The sequence below is a fragment of the Trachinotus anak genome, unplaced genomic scaffold (assembly GCF_046630095.1).
Source record: "Trachinotus anak isolate AG129_WGS33_773 ecotype Australia unplaced genomic scaffold, CSIRO_AGI_Tana_v1 ptg000013l, whole genome shotgun sequence".
In the NCBI taxonomy this organism is placed as follows: Eukaryota; Metazoa; Chordata; class Actinopteri; order Carangiformes; family Carangidae; genus Trachinotus; species Trachinotus anak.
The window spans coordinates 14,232,288-14,247,214 of NW_027273864.1; the positions used below are offsets into that span (position 1 = coordinate 14,232,288).

General features: G+C 40.8%; 1 protein-coding gene across 2 annotated transcripts in view; it reads right to left on the reverse strand.

Moving 5' to 3' along the window:
• Window positions 1–486: 486 nt before the first annotated feature.
• dip2bb (disco-interacting protein 2 homolog Bb) overlaps window positions 487–14,927 on the reverse strand; it is a 39,244-nt gene continuing 24,803 nt past the window's right edge. Inside the window, exons 10-39 of one of the 2 annotated variants that reach the window (XM_071495233.1) lie at window positions 14,757–14,867; window positions 14,527–14,650; window positions 14,215–14,324; window positions 13,742–13,844; window positions 13,573–13,637; window positions 13,293–13,386; window positions 13,090–13,209; window positions 12,875–12,989; window positions 12,400–12,539; window positions 11,449–11,585; window positions 11,251–11,331; window positions 10,992–11,119; window positions 10,583–10,697; window positions 10,117–10,318; window positions 9,651–9,763; window positions 9,323–9,346; window positions 8,710–8,790; window positions 8,415–8,538; window positions 8,173–8,294; window positions 7,502–7,613; window positions 6,511–6,620; window positions 6,104–6,234; window positions 5,843–6,011; window positions 5,552–5,722; window positions 5,403–5,464; window positions 4,878–4,935; window positions 4,693–4,767; window positions 4,423–4,597; window positions 4,111–4,234; window positions 487–3,662 (exon numbers count right to left, since the gene is read on the reverse strand). In XM_071495233.1, coding sequence (XP_071351334.1) covers window positions 3,410–3,662; window positions 4,111–4,234; window positions 4,423–4,597; window positions 4,693–4,767; window positions 4,878–4,935; window positions 5,403–5,464; window positions 5,552–5,722; window positions 5,843–6,011; window positions 6,104–6,234; window positions 6,511–6,620; window positions 7,502–7,613; window positions 8,173–8,294; window positions 8,415–8,538; window positions 8,710–8,790; window positions 9,323–9,346; window positions 9,651–9,763; window positions 10,117–10,318; window positions 10,583–10,697; window positions 10,992–11,119; window positions 11,251–11,331; window positions 11,449–11,585; window positions 12,400–12,539; window positions 12,875–12,989; window positions 13,090–13,209; window positions 13,293–13,386; window positions 13,573–13,637; window positions 13,742–13,844; window positions 14,215–14,324; window positions 14,527–14,650; window positions 14,757–14,867 — 3,549 coding nt within the window. In that variant the 3' untranslated portion in view covers window positions 487–3,409. The remainder of the gene's footprint in view (window positions 3,663–4,110; window positions 4,235–4,422; window positions 4,598–4,692; window positions 4,768–4,877; window positions 4,936–5,402; window positions 5,465–5,551; window positions 5,723–5,842; window positions 6,012–6,103; window positions 6,235–6,510; window positions 6,621–7,501; window positions 7,614–8,172; window positions 8,295–8,414; window positions 8,539–8,709; window positions 8,791–9,322; window positions 9,347–9,650; window positions 9,764–10,116; window positions 10,319–10,582; window positions 10,698–10,991; window positions 11,120–11,250; window positions 11,332–11,448; window positions 11,586–12,399; window positions 12,540–12,874; window positions 12,990–13,089; window positions 13,210–13,292; window positions 13,387–13,572; window positions 13,638–13,741; window positions 13,845–14,214; window positions 14,325–14,526; window positions 14,651–14,756; window positions 14,868–14,927) is intronic. The other variant, XM_071495234.1, reaches the window with a different exon arrangement.

The window sequence follows — 14,927 nt, forward strand, 5'->3', positions numbered from 1 at the left end:
ACTCACAACATATGGTTACCCCATGAAATATAATGCTTAAGCACTGAAAATTAGCTTTGCATCAACCAGCTGCAACATTTCAATGGTGTGCACACATTAATCCATTGGTTATAATAATACATTCATATATCACACTAGTAGGGACCATGCTGCACAGTTAGTATTTTTACTTCTGATGCTTGAAGAACATTTTGTTATTAATACTTCTGCACTTCTACTTTTCAAATTGATATATTTCTATTTTCACTCAAGCAAAATATCTCAAAATGTTTTCCACCACCATGACTTCGAGTTCCAGATTGCCTTTAACTATCTGTTTATCGTAAGGGTCTTTCATTCCTCATTAATTTCTGTGTAAAATGAAAATTAATTTGCAGAGAATTGAAACATTTGAAGACTTGAGGTCTTCAAAGAGGCTATAGAAGACATTAAGGTCAGTCTCAATCCCTGTTAGGCAATTACTAAACTCATGAACATTCAGACACCTTAAACGATTAAATGTTTTTGTTTATTATGTATTACTTTTACATAAAGTATAAAACAAAGTACAACAAACCAAAATAGAAAATAAGTGACAAAAGTGGGAAGGGGTGTACCACCTTGATTTCTAAACTATACGAGTTAAAACACCTCTCTAGCGTTAAAGATTCATCAGTGGATCGCACCCTAATGGAGCATTTTAGAATTTACCAAATAATCAATATACAACATATCAAGAGTGCATACACAAAATATTGATAGAACAACTCAAGAGAGATGAATACAGTCTTAAGTACACTACTGGTTAAATTTCATCAGTCCTCTGCTCTTTGTTATTACAAAATGTATAAGCATGTATATTTAACCAGACTGTGCAAGCTATGAAATTAAATTGCACTGTCTTTGGGATTGCATAGTGTGTAAGAACTCTGACGGAGAAAAAGAGTGGAAACCAAAGGAAGCCCTTTTTGACTTCCCAGCGAAGCAGGTAGATGGTAGATGGACACTGGTTTCCAGTAACCCCTCTTTTTGCTCATTAGGTTTGCAAGATCCGCAATGATTACAAGGAAATTTGTTTTGACAAACATCTACATTTTATGGGTATTATTCACAGATTGCACCAAGGGACCACCTGGTCCATCCCTGTTTTATGAGTTTTGTTCCCTGAATGTACAGTTTCATACATATATATCTCCCCCACCTGTGCCTCCAGATGAGATGTGCCTCAAGCTGATTTCTTTGTGTGCTTGGCTGTGTCATGCAAACACTCGGCTGCGAACGTAGGGTGCAATGTTAAAGCTAAGATGAAGTGCTATTAGTCTTTTTTCTAGCTGGACTTAAAACTGGGTAAAATCAAATGTAAAGCATTACATTTCTAAAATTATTAGCACATCAATCACTCAAATCTGGAGTCCGCACAGTAGAAACCTACCATAAGTACCGCCAGTGCAAAGTGCAGTAATTCAATGGATCATACTCCTGTTTACCATGACATAATTAAACATCTTCCTAATATTGTGTTTGGCATGGTTGAATGTTAAAATGGGACAACTGCTAAATTCCAAAAATAACAAAAAACTATTTACATGTTGACATTAAGGGTTCATCACTGAAATACGGTACTATCCAGTACAAAGAACCTATAAATTATGGCAAGGAGCACAGGGAAAGCACAAGATTGCAGAAAACCAAACACATTTTTGCAAATACATCTTAATGCAAATATTTTTTTTTACCCTTTTCTTTTTTATACAATTACTTTACTTGCCAATCAAGAATGTTTCAGATGTGGCTCAGCTTTGCAACTGCATTCACAAGTGCTTATAAATCCAGTGACTGAACACAGAAAACAATCCAGATACATGATGACTTGCCTCTATTGACTACAGACTTACAGTACCAACAACAATCCTGTTAGAATTCAAAGTAATTCTTTACAGAGTTGCACAAACACAAAACACAGATCTAATGAACCTTGAGTGTAGAGAGGAAAAGGAAAAGGGCCAAACTCTCAAACACTTGCACTTCTACAATGCAGTACAAAACTGAGAGGGTGTGAATCTTCTGCAATACAAAGTACAATGGCAATGGATATTAGATGAACAGTTGGGGGCTTTTTTTCTTCACGTTGAGATAACCTGGTAGCCTGAAAACAGTCTTGATATTGGTTTTAGCTTTCTCCTCACACCATTTTTTTTTTTTTTTTTTGTTGTGGCCAACAGGAAAGGTTCCTGGTATTAACAGTGATAGCCCTCCTGGTAAACGCTCAAATCCCCTCAAGCAAGATTCCTCAGAATAATATACGCTCCTGTACCATTAGTTATAATGCCTCATTGTTATAATAAAATAGACATTTTTTTGAGAAAGTGCAATGTTATATCTATCCTGACTAACAATGATTTTAAGTTATTATTTTTACCCTCCATTATACAACTTATATTTCACTTCAAAAGTACTGTTCGATCTTATTTACAATCTTCCTGCTACTATTATCATCTCCCAGCTTAACCTTCCAGAAACCATCGACTGAGAGAGTCAGGCATTTATACATTTATACAACTAAAAATATCTATACAGTAGCATACAGTATCTAAAATACAAAGAGGCCTTAATAGATACAGTACAGAATATGGCCTCTTTCCTCTTTTACTTTAAACCCTTTGGGTATCTGTCAGGATTTCCACTACTAGTCAAACCAAAGGAGAATAAACAGGCATTGATAACGGATTCATTAAAAATTAAGATAGGAATGTATGGCTGAAGTTTTATAAGGCAGGAAATATATATAAGGGCAGGAAAATCTATTTGGCTTCATTATCATGGGACAAAATAAGCGTTCTAAATAATGTACACCAACTGAGATTAACTACCACTCTCAAGGTTTGCTTTCATCTGCGCTACTGAGTTCATACAAGTTAGTGAGAAATGACAAGGGCTCAGCACATGCAATTGTGTGCGTTAGTGTGAAAGCTGCATGTGGAAATATTTCAAGTTGTTGATTTAAGTTTAGTAGCTCTTGGAATCTGTGTAGACACATAAGGGAAAGCGTTTTAAAAGGTTTGTGGTAAGTACAGAATAAGAAGATGGATTTCCACAAAGACATTAATATATTTATATTAAAAGTGGTCCTGTTGTATGTGTCGTTTGCCCCTTTCCCCTAAAAAAGTGCAACAGGGACTTTTTTTTCTTTGCCATATGCAACACATGTCGCTTCAATCCCATTTGCAAAATACTATCTATAAAACACAGTGAACAACTCCAGTCATGGCAGATCCAATCACAGACATGCAGTGGCAAAGATATGCTGGTGTCACACAGGGCTGGGTAGCAGTAGATGTTCATGCTTTTCCATCATCTGCTAAGCTATAGTCAAATGTTTGGATGATGGTGCAGAAGCATCCCGACTGTGGATGATGGCTAAACAAGCCCATCACATGTTGTAAGCAACATAGATGGGATCCAGCTGGTCAGCAAGGAAAGAGTCGCGCAGGTGCATGCGTTGCTTCTCTCCCCTGGAGTTGATGGGTATAACGCCGGGGTCCACAATAACCACCACACCCACAATGAGGTGGTGCTCCTCCAAGACCACATTGGTTATCAGAGGCACCAGGTCCAGTGCATCCTGCTCCGAACCACACAGCTCCGACACCACCACCAGCAGGTTGGTCCATGTAAACACAGCACTGTGAGAAACAAGAACAGAGTGACTGAGGGTAGGGTTCTAACCCAAACGGGATGTTAATGGAGTAATTCAGCATTTTAGGAATTATTATGAAATACACTAAATATGAAGCTACTGGCAGGAGTAGATAGTTAGCTTAGCTTAGCACAAAGACTGAAAACAGGTAGAAAGAACATGGCAGGTTCTGTTGTAAGGCAAAAAGCGTCTCATAAAAGCCCATCTTTGTGTTCTTAAATATCCATTTTGAAAATAACATAAGTTCTGTGCATAATCCAACACTACACATAAAATGTATGTTTCACAATATGCTTTCTTTTGCTTTTGGACCAGTTTGCATTTTAGTGGCAGATTTCAACCGGTCAATATATAGTTTCCTAAAATATATTAACACGTGAAGTGTGCGTGTGTCAGATAATGTACATCATTATCATGTACATTAGCAGCCTCACCTCTCAGCAATACTGCGGTGAGCCCTGGACACTGAGGTTTCAATGTCAATGGGGTGGTAACGCAGCCCTCGTAGCTCCAAGGTCTCATCCAATGAGCCCACCACAAAGAGAGCATCATGCCGATCTGAGCACAGAGATACAGGCAACATAGTAAACCCAGACTCCAGTTTGATAGGTTTCATTCAATAAAAGGTCTTGAATAAGGTTGTGTTTATCATCTATGATCTATCTCATAATAAATTCATTAAGATTAAACTGATTCAATCTATTTTGTTTGGAATGTAGATTTTAGCTCCGTCAGGGACTATTTACCCCCACTGGCATCCAACAGCTCAGTCCTCTTCACAAAACCCAAGTATCCAGTTCTGGCCCATAAGGTCTGCGGGTCTCCGAAGCTGAGTTTGGTGTTGAAGTGGTCGGCCTGAAGACCCTCCTCCCCATAGATGGTGTAGTAGCCACTGGCATTGTGAGGGCTGTTCACCCAGATCTAAGAGAGAGAAACAGGTTTGAAGGGAAGAATATTTTTGGTTTTGCAGAGATGTCATTACAAAAGCAGAGTGTGTGTTCAGAACTCCCTCTCACCTCTCCTAGATGAGAATCACCAAGCGGGCCTCTGGTCTCAGGATTTACGATTATCACCCGCACACCTGGCAGTATCTGAAAATCAAAAGAAATGTAAAGGTGCTGTGGAATACACTGTCATCATTGCTTTAACTTCGCTTCACAAACTGTATCTGCACCACTTGAATGCATACGGAACATCTCACCTTGCCAGACTCCATTAGAGGAAGACTTTGAGGTGCTCCTCTCTCCACCAGCCTCACTCTGATATGGCCAACAACACATACGCACATAAGCAGACAAAGGCAGTTATTAAAACTAAAACTGTTCAATGTTCTTGCAAATATTCTTTTTTCCTAACAAGGTTCCAAACATCTTCTATATCCACGTTTGCTGTTCAAGGTTGCAGGGTTTAACAGCTTCATAATGTGAAACTTTTTGAATGATTGTTGTATAGACACAGGTTGTAATGCTGTTTAGAAAAAAATAAAGATGAATAGTATAAAAAAAAACAAAAAAACACCCAATCCCCCTGGTACAGTTTGCCACAAAGTGGACTTCAGACATAACAGACACATTAATTTTCAGAGCTCCTACAGTCCTAAAGTCCATATATACAGTGTGGGCCTGACTTCCAAAAACCACTCTCTGAATTTAAGTGTCAATTCAGGTCACTGAAGACTTGTTAAAGGTGTTACGGTAATCCCCTGACTGAATCCACATGATCTCACCTGTCATGGCGGAGGGACTTCATGTCCACATACACTGTACAGGGATCAGGACCGGTAGTGCCCTGTGACACACAGAGAATAGACACATAACATGTGAGACTAAAGGTTTATTTCAGTGTGTGTCTATGTAATGTAAGGTTATGCTGTACCTGCAGGCAGATGGCCAGGTTCACCCTGGAGCCAAAAGCAGTACTGACAGCTCTGGACGACAGCCCCACGTCCTTAAACAGCTTGGAGAAGGAGTGTGAGAGGGCCAGGCGGGGGCGTTCCTCCGCTATCACCACACAGCTCCGCACGCAGGACAGGTTCACACCACGAGCCTGAAACAAACACACACACACACACACACACACACACAGACACACAGTGATTATCAAATCAAATAAACATGACTCTTTATTTTGTCATGATTAATGCCTCTTTTTGTGAGCAGTTCTTACTTTGAGTAACTCAGTCTGAGTGCCCAGTCCTTTAATGCAGAGCTCCATGACAGAGTAGGAGCAGAAGGTGTCTCTGATGCGGTACTGACTGAGTGTGCTCAGCCACAGAGACGAGCAGCTCTCCAACTCAAAGGGAGGAATCAGAATGGACTGATGACCTGAGTAAACACTGTGAGACAGGAAATGCAGCAGTGAATAAAGGAGAAACACAGCAGAGAGAAAACATCAAGCATGGGCTTTGTGGGTGAAGGTTTACTGTACCTTGCGAGGCACCACAAGACAAAGCCCAGACCACAGTAAGGATCCAGGCAGATGGCTATTTGGCGAGAGGAGTACAGTTCACACTGCAGCTTTATAGAGCGACACAGTGCACTGACTGCTGCATGAGAGATCTGTTACAAACAGAAAGACAGGTTAGAAAATCAAAGGAAAACTTAACTCTGACCCTGACGCTGTTGTATTTCACACACGTGAAGTTTGATACTTTCTGGGAGCAATTTCATGATTTATTTTTTATTTTTTTTGTAATTTAATCTCCTGGGCCGCTAATTTTCCATCAACCTGACTTATCTACCATGTCCTTTTCTATGATGGATTTCCCACTTCTTGTTGTTGTTGCTAGTTTCATGCTCACAACTATATTTGACAGTGAATCTCATGTGTCTCACCTTGACCCCAGTGAGCATGCCTGTGGTGGACACACTGAAGTCCAGATAAGCTATCATCTCTGCTGTGGGCGGCTTATAGATCTGTGGAGGACGACGCCGAGGAAGGTCATCTGTGAACAGGAACAGTGAGCGTTTTACTGAGAGCAAAGTAAACGTGGAATTATTTTAATCAGTGATGACAACTGTAATCATTACCAGGTGTGTCTTATACCGTCAATTATTTACTGGTTGTACATCTCATTCAAATTCAATTTTTTTTCAAGAAAAGCTTCACGCAACACACACAAAACAATAAATACTGAGAGGAATAAAAAATAGAAACACAGTAGACATGTAGCCGTGGGCAGCAAGTAACCAAAAGTACACCGAGCACACCACAAAGCTACCCAGTTTCATAACAACACTACAGAAAGTGTTGCAGAGAAACGTCCCACTTCCTGTTTGGATTATTGCTGCTTGCTACTCACGACTGATGAGCCTCTCAAACTTTTAATAATGAGAAAATCAGTTACTGTAAAGAATACAGTCATGTTTTAATAGAAATATTTGTCATAAATAGTATAAACAAGAGAGACACATTAAAAACATTTACACCATTTCTTTTTTTTTCTAGCTATCATGAAACTTTCCACACCTAAAGAGGCATTGTTATTCACTTGCAACACTGGATAAACCCATGATAAGAGGCATCCTGTATCTTTATGCAGTATTCACATATGGTGAGTGCATGAGAATAGGCCTGTTTCCCTGAAGACATGTCGACATGTCACAGTAGGAAAAGTACAGGTGTAAATAATAAAATGAATGAAGGCTGAATTCCATTTAGCGGCCTCAGGTTCAGGGTCCCAGTATTGTGCATTCTTGCTCACTGTCATGTCTCACTGGGACACTTGAACAGAACAGAGCCATTGTTAATGTTATTAGCAACACCTTTCCATTTCCTAATATAATGAGTCAAAATGTCTGCTGTGCTGATGTTTTGGTATCTTACCCGTGTCGATGATTGTTGGCCATGTTTTAATGTTTACAGAGGCAGCAGCCTCTTTGGAGCGCAGAATCCTCATGAGGTTTTGAGTGGTAAGGATACACGCAGCTTTACTGACCTGGTAACAAAACATAAGCATGGTTCATTTGAAAAGGAGAAGCTGTCAAAAACTGTCAAAAATTAAGTGAGTGACAAACAGCCCTAAGCACATAAAAAAATGCACACTTTCCCACAACATGATTTATCTTCCTATAGCCTGACTGATGGTGATTTTTGAAAGGTTAAAAAATCCAGTCACAGCAATTCAGCTGAATAAATTAAAAGAAAAAAAAAAGAAAAAAAGATTTTAAAGATTCAATTCAATTTCAATTCTATTTTATTTGTATAGCGCCAAATCATAATATACATCATCTCGAGGCACTTTACAGGGTAAGGTCGAGACCTTACTTTGTTATAGAGAAAAACCCAACAGTTCCCACAAGGAGCAAGCGCTTGGCGACAGGGGGGAGGAAAAACTCCCTTTTAACAGGAAGAAACCTCCAACAGAACCGGGCTCAGGGTGGGCGGCCATCTGCCTCGACCGCTTGGGTTTAGGAGGATGAAAAACATTTTGGGGAAATTGTATGACCTTATGTGAGTGTGTTACGGCGTGTTCAAAAGTGCACACATACACTTACATCAATAATCATGCGAACAGTAGGCAACGTGGCTGCCAGGTTCTGAGGGTGAGGAGGTCTGACGTTTACAGGAACACATCCAGCGTAGAGACAGCCGTAGAAGGCAGCTATCAAATCAATGCCTGAGAGGAAGGTGGAGCACAAAGGTAAGGTAAAAAAAAGAGAGGGAAATTATCCATGAGTCACAATAATTAATCTCAGTGGGACTAACACTTGAACAGGGAGACGGAGGAAGAACCTACCAGGAGGGTAGAGCAGCACTACGTTCTCTCCAGTGTTGATGCTGCCTTTCTCGGTGAGCGCTGCAGCTATCTTCTCAGCTCGCTTATGAAGTTGGACGCAGGATGCGGTGCTCACTGTAACACCCTGCAGGACAGGAAGAAATAATGAGAGACAGAGATACAGGGTCAGAAACTCAAGGTGCCATTTGTGTAGCAGTATCTTTACATTATTCTTGAGCACTGAAGTTAAAGTAACTTAAAAACTGCATTGATGATATACTGTATTTCTCAGTGTGTGAGGAGATCAGCATGGTACCTTCGCATTAAGAAGAACATAGAGGACATGGTCTGGGTCTGTCTGCGCCCTCCAATGTAGAGCCTCTGTCAAATACTGATGCTGCAGTAAGAAGTAAGAAGAAAAGGTCATTAGATGTGTATACTGTCCACCGAGGGTGTGCTTGCATAAACTGTATACATTATATTATTATATTACAGCCATGAAGGGCTCATACAGAGATGGGTTTTATGCTGATGGAAGAACTTAATTCAACACACCTAAATAAAATAAAATAAAGTGGTGCTTGGAGACTGCATATCTCAGCGGACAGCTGTCTGGCATAAATTGTCTCTTGCCAACATGCAAACAATTTATAATCACATACTCTGAGCCAATCCAGCTTTTAACATAATGAACAATGATTTAGGATGTGAAAGGTACGTCTGCAGTAAAACAAGGGATAGTTACAGTGGGTGCATACCTTATAACACAAATACGAAATGAAAAAAAAAAAAAAAAAACATGCAAAATTTTGCTTGTGTCACATTTTAACACGAGCACACAAAATAAAACCACAATACACTATAGATTAGAGCATGATGAGAATAAACAAGGGTGTGGAAAGGATGCCAAAAGGGGCCGTAATTCTTACCATCACAGTGGGCCACATACAGAGCTACATCCAGAGGGAGACGAGAGCAGAAAAAGAGAAGAGTCCAGATTTTTTTTTTTTTTTTACATCTATAGAACTAAGCTCCGGCTGAGCTTGGGCCATTGTTACACTGACAGTGGAAAGTCTTCAGACCTCAATATTTTTTTATCATAAAACACTTTGAGCATTGATACTGATCATGGTCACGTTTCCTGCTGCTTCTGACGGACATGCACGTGGCTCTTTTGAAAATGGGAACGTGGTTAAAAAGTTGTCAGATTCAAGAGTTAGTGGTTGGTTTAAATTACAATGTTCATGGTCACACTACCTTCCGGACGAGATCCTGGTCTTCGATCATGCCGAGGTCCCTGCCTGCAGCCTGGGCAATCCTCTTCCCTGCCACCAGGTTGCCCACCATGACAGACGCAGGACCAACACCAACTACAAGAGAAAAGAGTGTGTGAGAGAGACAGAGAAAGGAAAGGGCAGAACATTTCCCAAATTTAGAAACTGTTTTGTGTGCGTTATGTAACACCACTGACCATGCTCTTATTTTACAAAACACTTTATAGCCCAACTGACTCTCAAATGTAGGACGGAGTCTGCAGTTTCTCTCATCTTTTTGGATACAGTCAGTAATTCAAGCATTAGGTTAAGAGGAAGGCTAATTCAGGCAGAAAGCTCAGCATAATAAGTTAAAACTCCTACATGCAGAATCTCCTCTTGACAACATATCCCACCAGAACTGTGCTTAATAATACACATTTTAAAACCATGTTTTATCACATATGTACCTGGCTGCTTCTGACGGGGCTTGGGCAGGTTAGTGACACATGTGTGGGGACACATGAGGATGTTACAGGGGTGCAGGTTGCCATCCAAGAAGAACTGCTTGGTGTCAGAGATGTGGATCCCACCCAGAGGTGTTTTAGGTAAGGTGTTGGCTGGTACCAGAGCCAGACAGTAGAGGCCCACCTGGTGGATGCTATCAATAGCCTACAGAGGAAACCAAACAGGAAGACGACAACTTAAGACCCTGCTTGTCAAAACAGTGAGTTTGTCACTATATCATAGACACACTGAAAAGAGATCTTCGGTTCAACATTGTAGTGTAGCAGCATTCAGGAAGGAGGAAACAAACTACCACTTGAATTAACTGAGTATTTGTATATTTTTACACAAAAGAATCATTTTACACTTTTGTGCAGAAACGCTGCTTCATAATAAAAGCATTTAAAAGAAGATGATGGGGTGATTTACCTGAAGCACTCGACTCATCCACTGGAAGCTGTCCTCCTCGCTGGCATCTGGCCTCTGCTCTGCCACAATCACTACCCTCTCATCATAGAACACTGTGACTGAAAACACAGCGATCCTGACACACACAAACACCGAAACACACACAAATGCATTGAAGGTTATTCAGAAGGTGTGGAAGTCAGGCATCTATACAAAAACAGTTTAAATGCAGCATAAATTGTCCTCTAAGATATAAAGAAATGTTGCAGTTTATAAATCAACAACACACCCAGTTGTGACTTGTTTGGGCCTGCTGTGCTCTCTTTGTACCACCAGATGTCAGCAGTGACAAAGTAGGATTTACTCTTGACCCACAGAGGAGCTCATCACCTCTGTGCACATATTTGTAGAAAGAAGAATTTCTCCTCACCTCCCACGGTACACAGTCTTCACTGGCTCCACAGCCAGAGCGGTGGCCACCAGGTCATCAGCGTTGTGTCTCCGCCCGCTCACCATCAGCAGACCCTCTATCTTCCCCACCACAAAGATCAGACTGCCCTGTACACAGTGGGGGACACACATTATACTGTAAGTATACAGACCCATTCAAGGACAGAGAGAGAAGGATGGTTTCCAGGAAGGTTTGAGTTCCCACAGATGTTGTACTCTAATGAAACAGTCCTACTCACTGGGCCAACAAACCCCAGGAGTCCCGAGCGCACAAATGGAATCTCTCCAATGGGAACTCCATTTGCGTTAACTGGTATCACCTGAACGCAACGACACACAAAAGACAGAAAGGAGGGCGGGATAACACAGAAAGAAATGAAACGCTTTTCTTATTTTATGAGCGCAGGCAGGTTTGTGTTGTAATTCTGCTCTCATACCTCAAAGGTGTTTTTTGTGACTCCAGGCAGGCCGTAGTACATGGTGCCTCCAGCACGAGAGTTGATTATTATCTCTCCTATCTCATCTGTTTTACACAGCTGAGGGGGCCCGTCAGGCCTAACAATGCACATCAGAGCTGGAGAAACACAAAGACAACATTTAGAAAACAAAGACTTCTCAACTCAGATGTAGGGTATTTACCTGTGGCTTTGTATGGTTCAGCACAGTTTTCAATGCACATCATCTTCCTCTTCACAGCAAATAAATTTACATAATGCAGCAATTATCTAGAGGGCAAAGATCTTAAGGTGCACATGTTGAAAAGCATTCTGGAAGAAAATAGATGCGCCAGCTCTGTGGATGATTTGACAATGCTGTGAAATATTCTGGGATACAGACAATCACAAAACAAGGGGAGGATAGACTATTTAATTAGTCATATTTCTCCAGCACATTTACACAGTTTTATCAGTAATCTACTTATTTTGTTGTAAACACAAACGCCTGGAAATCTAACCTCTTTGAAAATGTGTGCTCATCATTTCTGATCTGATTTATATTTATTTGTGGTGTCTTGTGAGCCCCTGCAGGCTGGGCATATGAGACAGCATTAAAACAGCACAGTAATACAGTTGTACAGTTCACAGTTGATTTTGAATTATTCACAAAGTATATCATTTTTTTTCCTGCTGGTTTACGTCCATGTCATTATGAACTGAAAATTAACTTGCGGAGATCTGAAATTTGTTTGAGATACTGTAGATATTCCATCGCAGGGAACATTTACCATGTTTTTTTAATCCCAAATTTATCTCATCATCTTGTATTAATGTTTAGGTGCTTGCAGAAAGCGCCAACGTCTTAGTTTAGGTTGCACTCCTTCCTGTGTAGGAAACAAAATTTTATTGGGCTTAAATTTCTGACTCATGTATCTTTCCTTCTCTCCTCACCTCCGGGCATGACATGCCCCACATCTTGTACAGTCAGGGCGGAGTTCTTGTCCTCTGTGTTGACCCTGATGACACCGTGGCTCAAGCCGCCCATTGAAAGAATGGCACGGGCGGGGAGGGGTGCACCCTGTACTCCTGGTCTACACAGTGGAGAGAGCTTAATTTAAACATCAACATTTCCATCCCTCCTGTTCTCACAGTTAGCCACAAAACAGCCTACAACTTCATCTGTCCTGCTGAGTCAGAAGCAATGAAAATCAACCAAAGAAAGAACATGTGTCATGTTATTTCTTTGTCATATTTTATTAATTATCAGCTAATTTCCTTTTATAAAACTTGGATTGAAATGGAGGATCTGAGCCTACGTGGGAAGATAGTAGGAGGCAGAAGGGAAAGGTTGCAATTGTTTTTTTTGTGTTTGACTTTTTCATCCTGTATAATTGAATAAAAAAGGAAATATGGGTCAGTGACATACCTGCGTATAGCTACTGTCATGGCCTCAGGGGAGGCGGCACAGGGACAGATGACCTCAGGCTTCAGCCCGTGAGACTGGAACACGTTCAAGAAGGCATCGCAGGAAGACACTGACCCTGAAGAGCAAGAGACAGGGGATTCAATGTGTTACACTGTATCTGTGCAGTTTGAAAAGGTCTTGTTTTACAAAACTGTAAGGTCATGTGATGTACTCACAGGGGTTAGCACCATCAGCAACAATGAGCATACGTAATGAGGCTAGGCTGGTGTCTCTCTGGTCACGATGAGCCATCATGGCCCAGTGTAGATCACGGCACTTCACCAAAGCTAAACGAGCTGCATGAAAGTGACAAGTTGACATGTTATACATCAAGTTCTTCACCTGCCAGTATTCAAGCTGAGAAATAAGTGTAATTTACCTTTGTGGATGTGGACCCTCTGTACCCAGGAGAGTGGACAGGCCTTCATGACTGCATAGGGAACACTGATAGTGTGTATCCTGTTCATCACAGCCTGGGAACAAACAAAACCAAATTAAGCAGCTAATACAGTATTTTCTCATCATGATGAAACCCCCCCATTATTACAGTCTACTAAATTACACTCTCAAATAAGTAAAATGACAGTTTATTGTCTTAATGGCTAAAAGTGTACTGTCTGGCAGGCAATACACCTATAAAAATGTCAACACAGGCTCACCGTGAGAACACCATGCCATAGGCCAATATCCTTCTTAAAGTCCAGGACATTCACAAGAGTTTCCCCTTCAAGTGAAGACAGATAGAACAGACTTTAGACTCATAACAACTTTGCTGATGGAGAAACCTTCAGATGATGGCTAATGACGACACTGCAGGTCTTAACTTACCCTCGCAGTAGTTGCAGGCCTGGGTCAGTGCTTGGCAGTGGGTCAACATGGCTACTTTAGACACAGCCACACCCACCACAGTGCCTTCTTTACTCGCCTTGTACTACACAGGAAGGAAACACAAGAGGACCATATTAATACCTGTGCAAACCACAACATGTTTGTCTTTTTACATGTCACACCAGGAGGCAGGAATGGTCAGGTTTTAATGCACCCATATCAAATTTAGCTTATATTGTGATTTATTTGTGAATTTATTTACACATAGAAATATATGAAAGAATTTAATGAATTCCTATTCACTAAAAGATAAAACAGACTTACTAACTGATTTAAATTTTACTAATGGCTAACTATAGTTGGAAACACAATAGGAAAAACAATCAGAAACATGACAAAAAGCATGTAGTTAAATTTAATTTGGTTCTACAATACAGTCTCCTTAAAACGGCAACAACAAACAGCTCTGTTACCTCTATGTATGCAGGGTCAGTGTTGGCGGTGGGGATGTGCGGCTGCCAGTCTTTGGAGGGCTTGGTCAGGTATTTTGAGTCTGTCACCACCCACTTTAGTCGAGGCCAGCCTATTAGAGAAATGCATATGTCAAAGTAAAGGAAACTGTTTCAAAATTTGAGTCTGAAATTCAACCTGTAACTTTAACACTAAGCCATTATACACATTCTTAACCTTCACACCTGCAGTATTTCATAAAAAGATACTTATACATCTCATTATTGAATGCATTGTGGTAATTCAGCAGGAACTTCCACATTTAGGTTGCTGACCTTTGAATTGCAGTATTTCCCCTGTGGGTGTCTTGGGTAGACCCTTCAAACAGATCTCACTGGTCAGAGCCAGACCAACACCACAGCTGCCCAGTAGAAACCCCACCTGGCTGATACCTGCATCCTAAAGACACCACACACAGAAAAACACAATTATATATTTAATAGTGTCAGATTGAAAGGAACAAAACTATATCAATACTCAGAAAATGTTCTGATGATGTTCTTACCTTGCGAGACAGTGGTACCTCAATAGGTACAGGAATGACCTCAGCCAGGAGGCAGCCATAGAAGGCCACCCAGAACATCCCAGGGTCACTGTTGGGGTACACCAGCGCCACCTACCAAGACATTAAACTTCACATTTAGCTTTGTTAAATTATAAAGAGGAAAATGTCTTT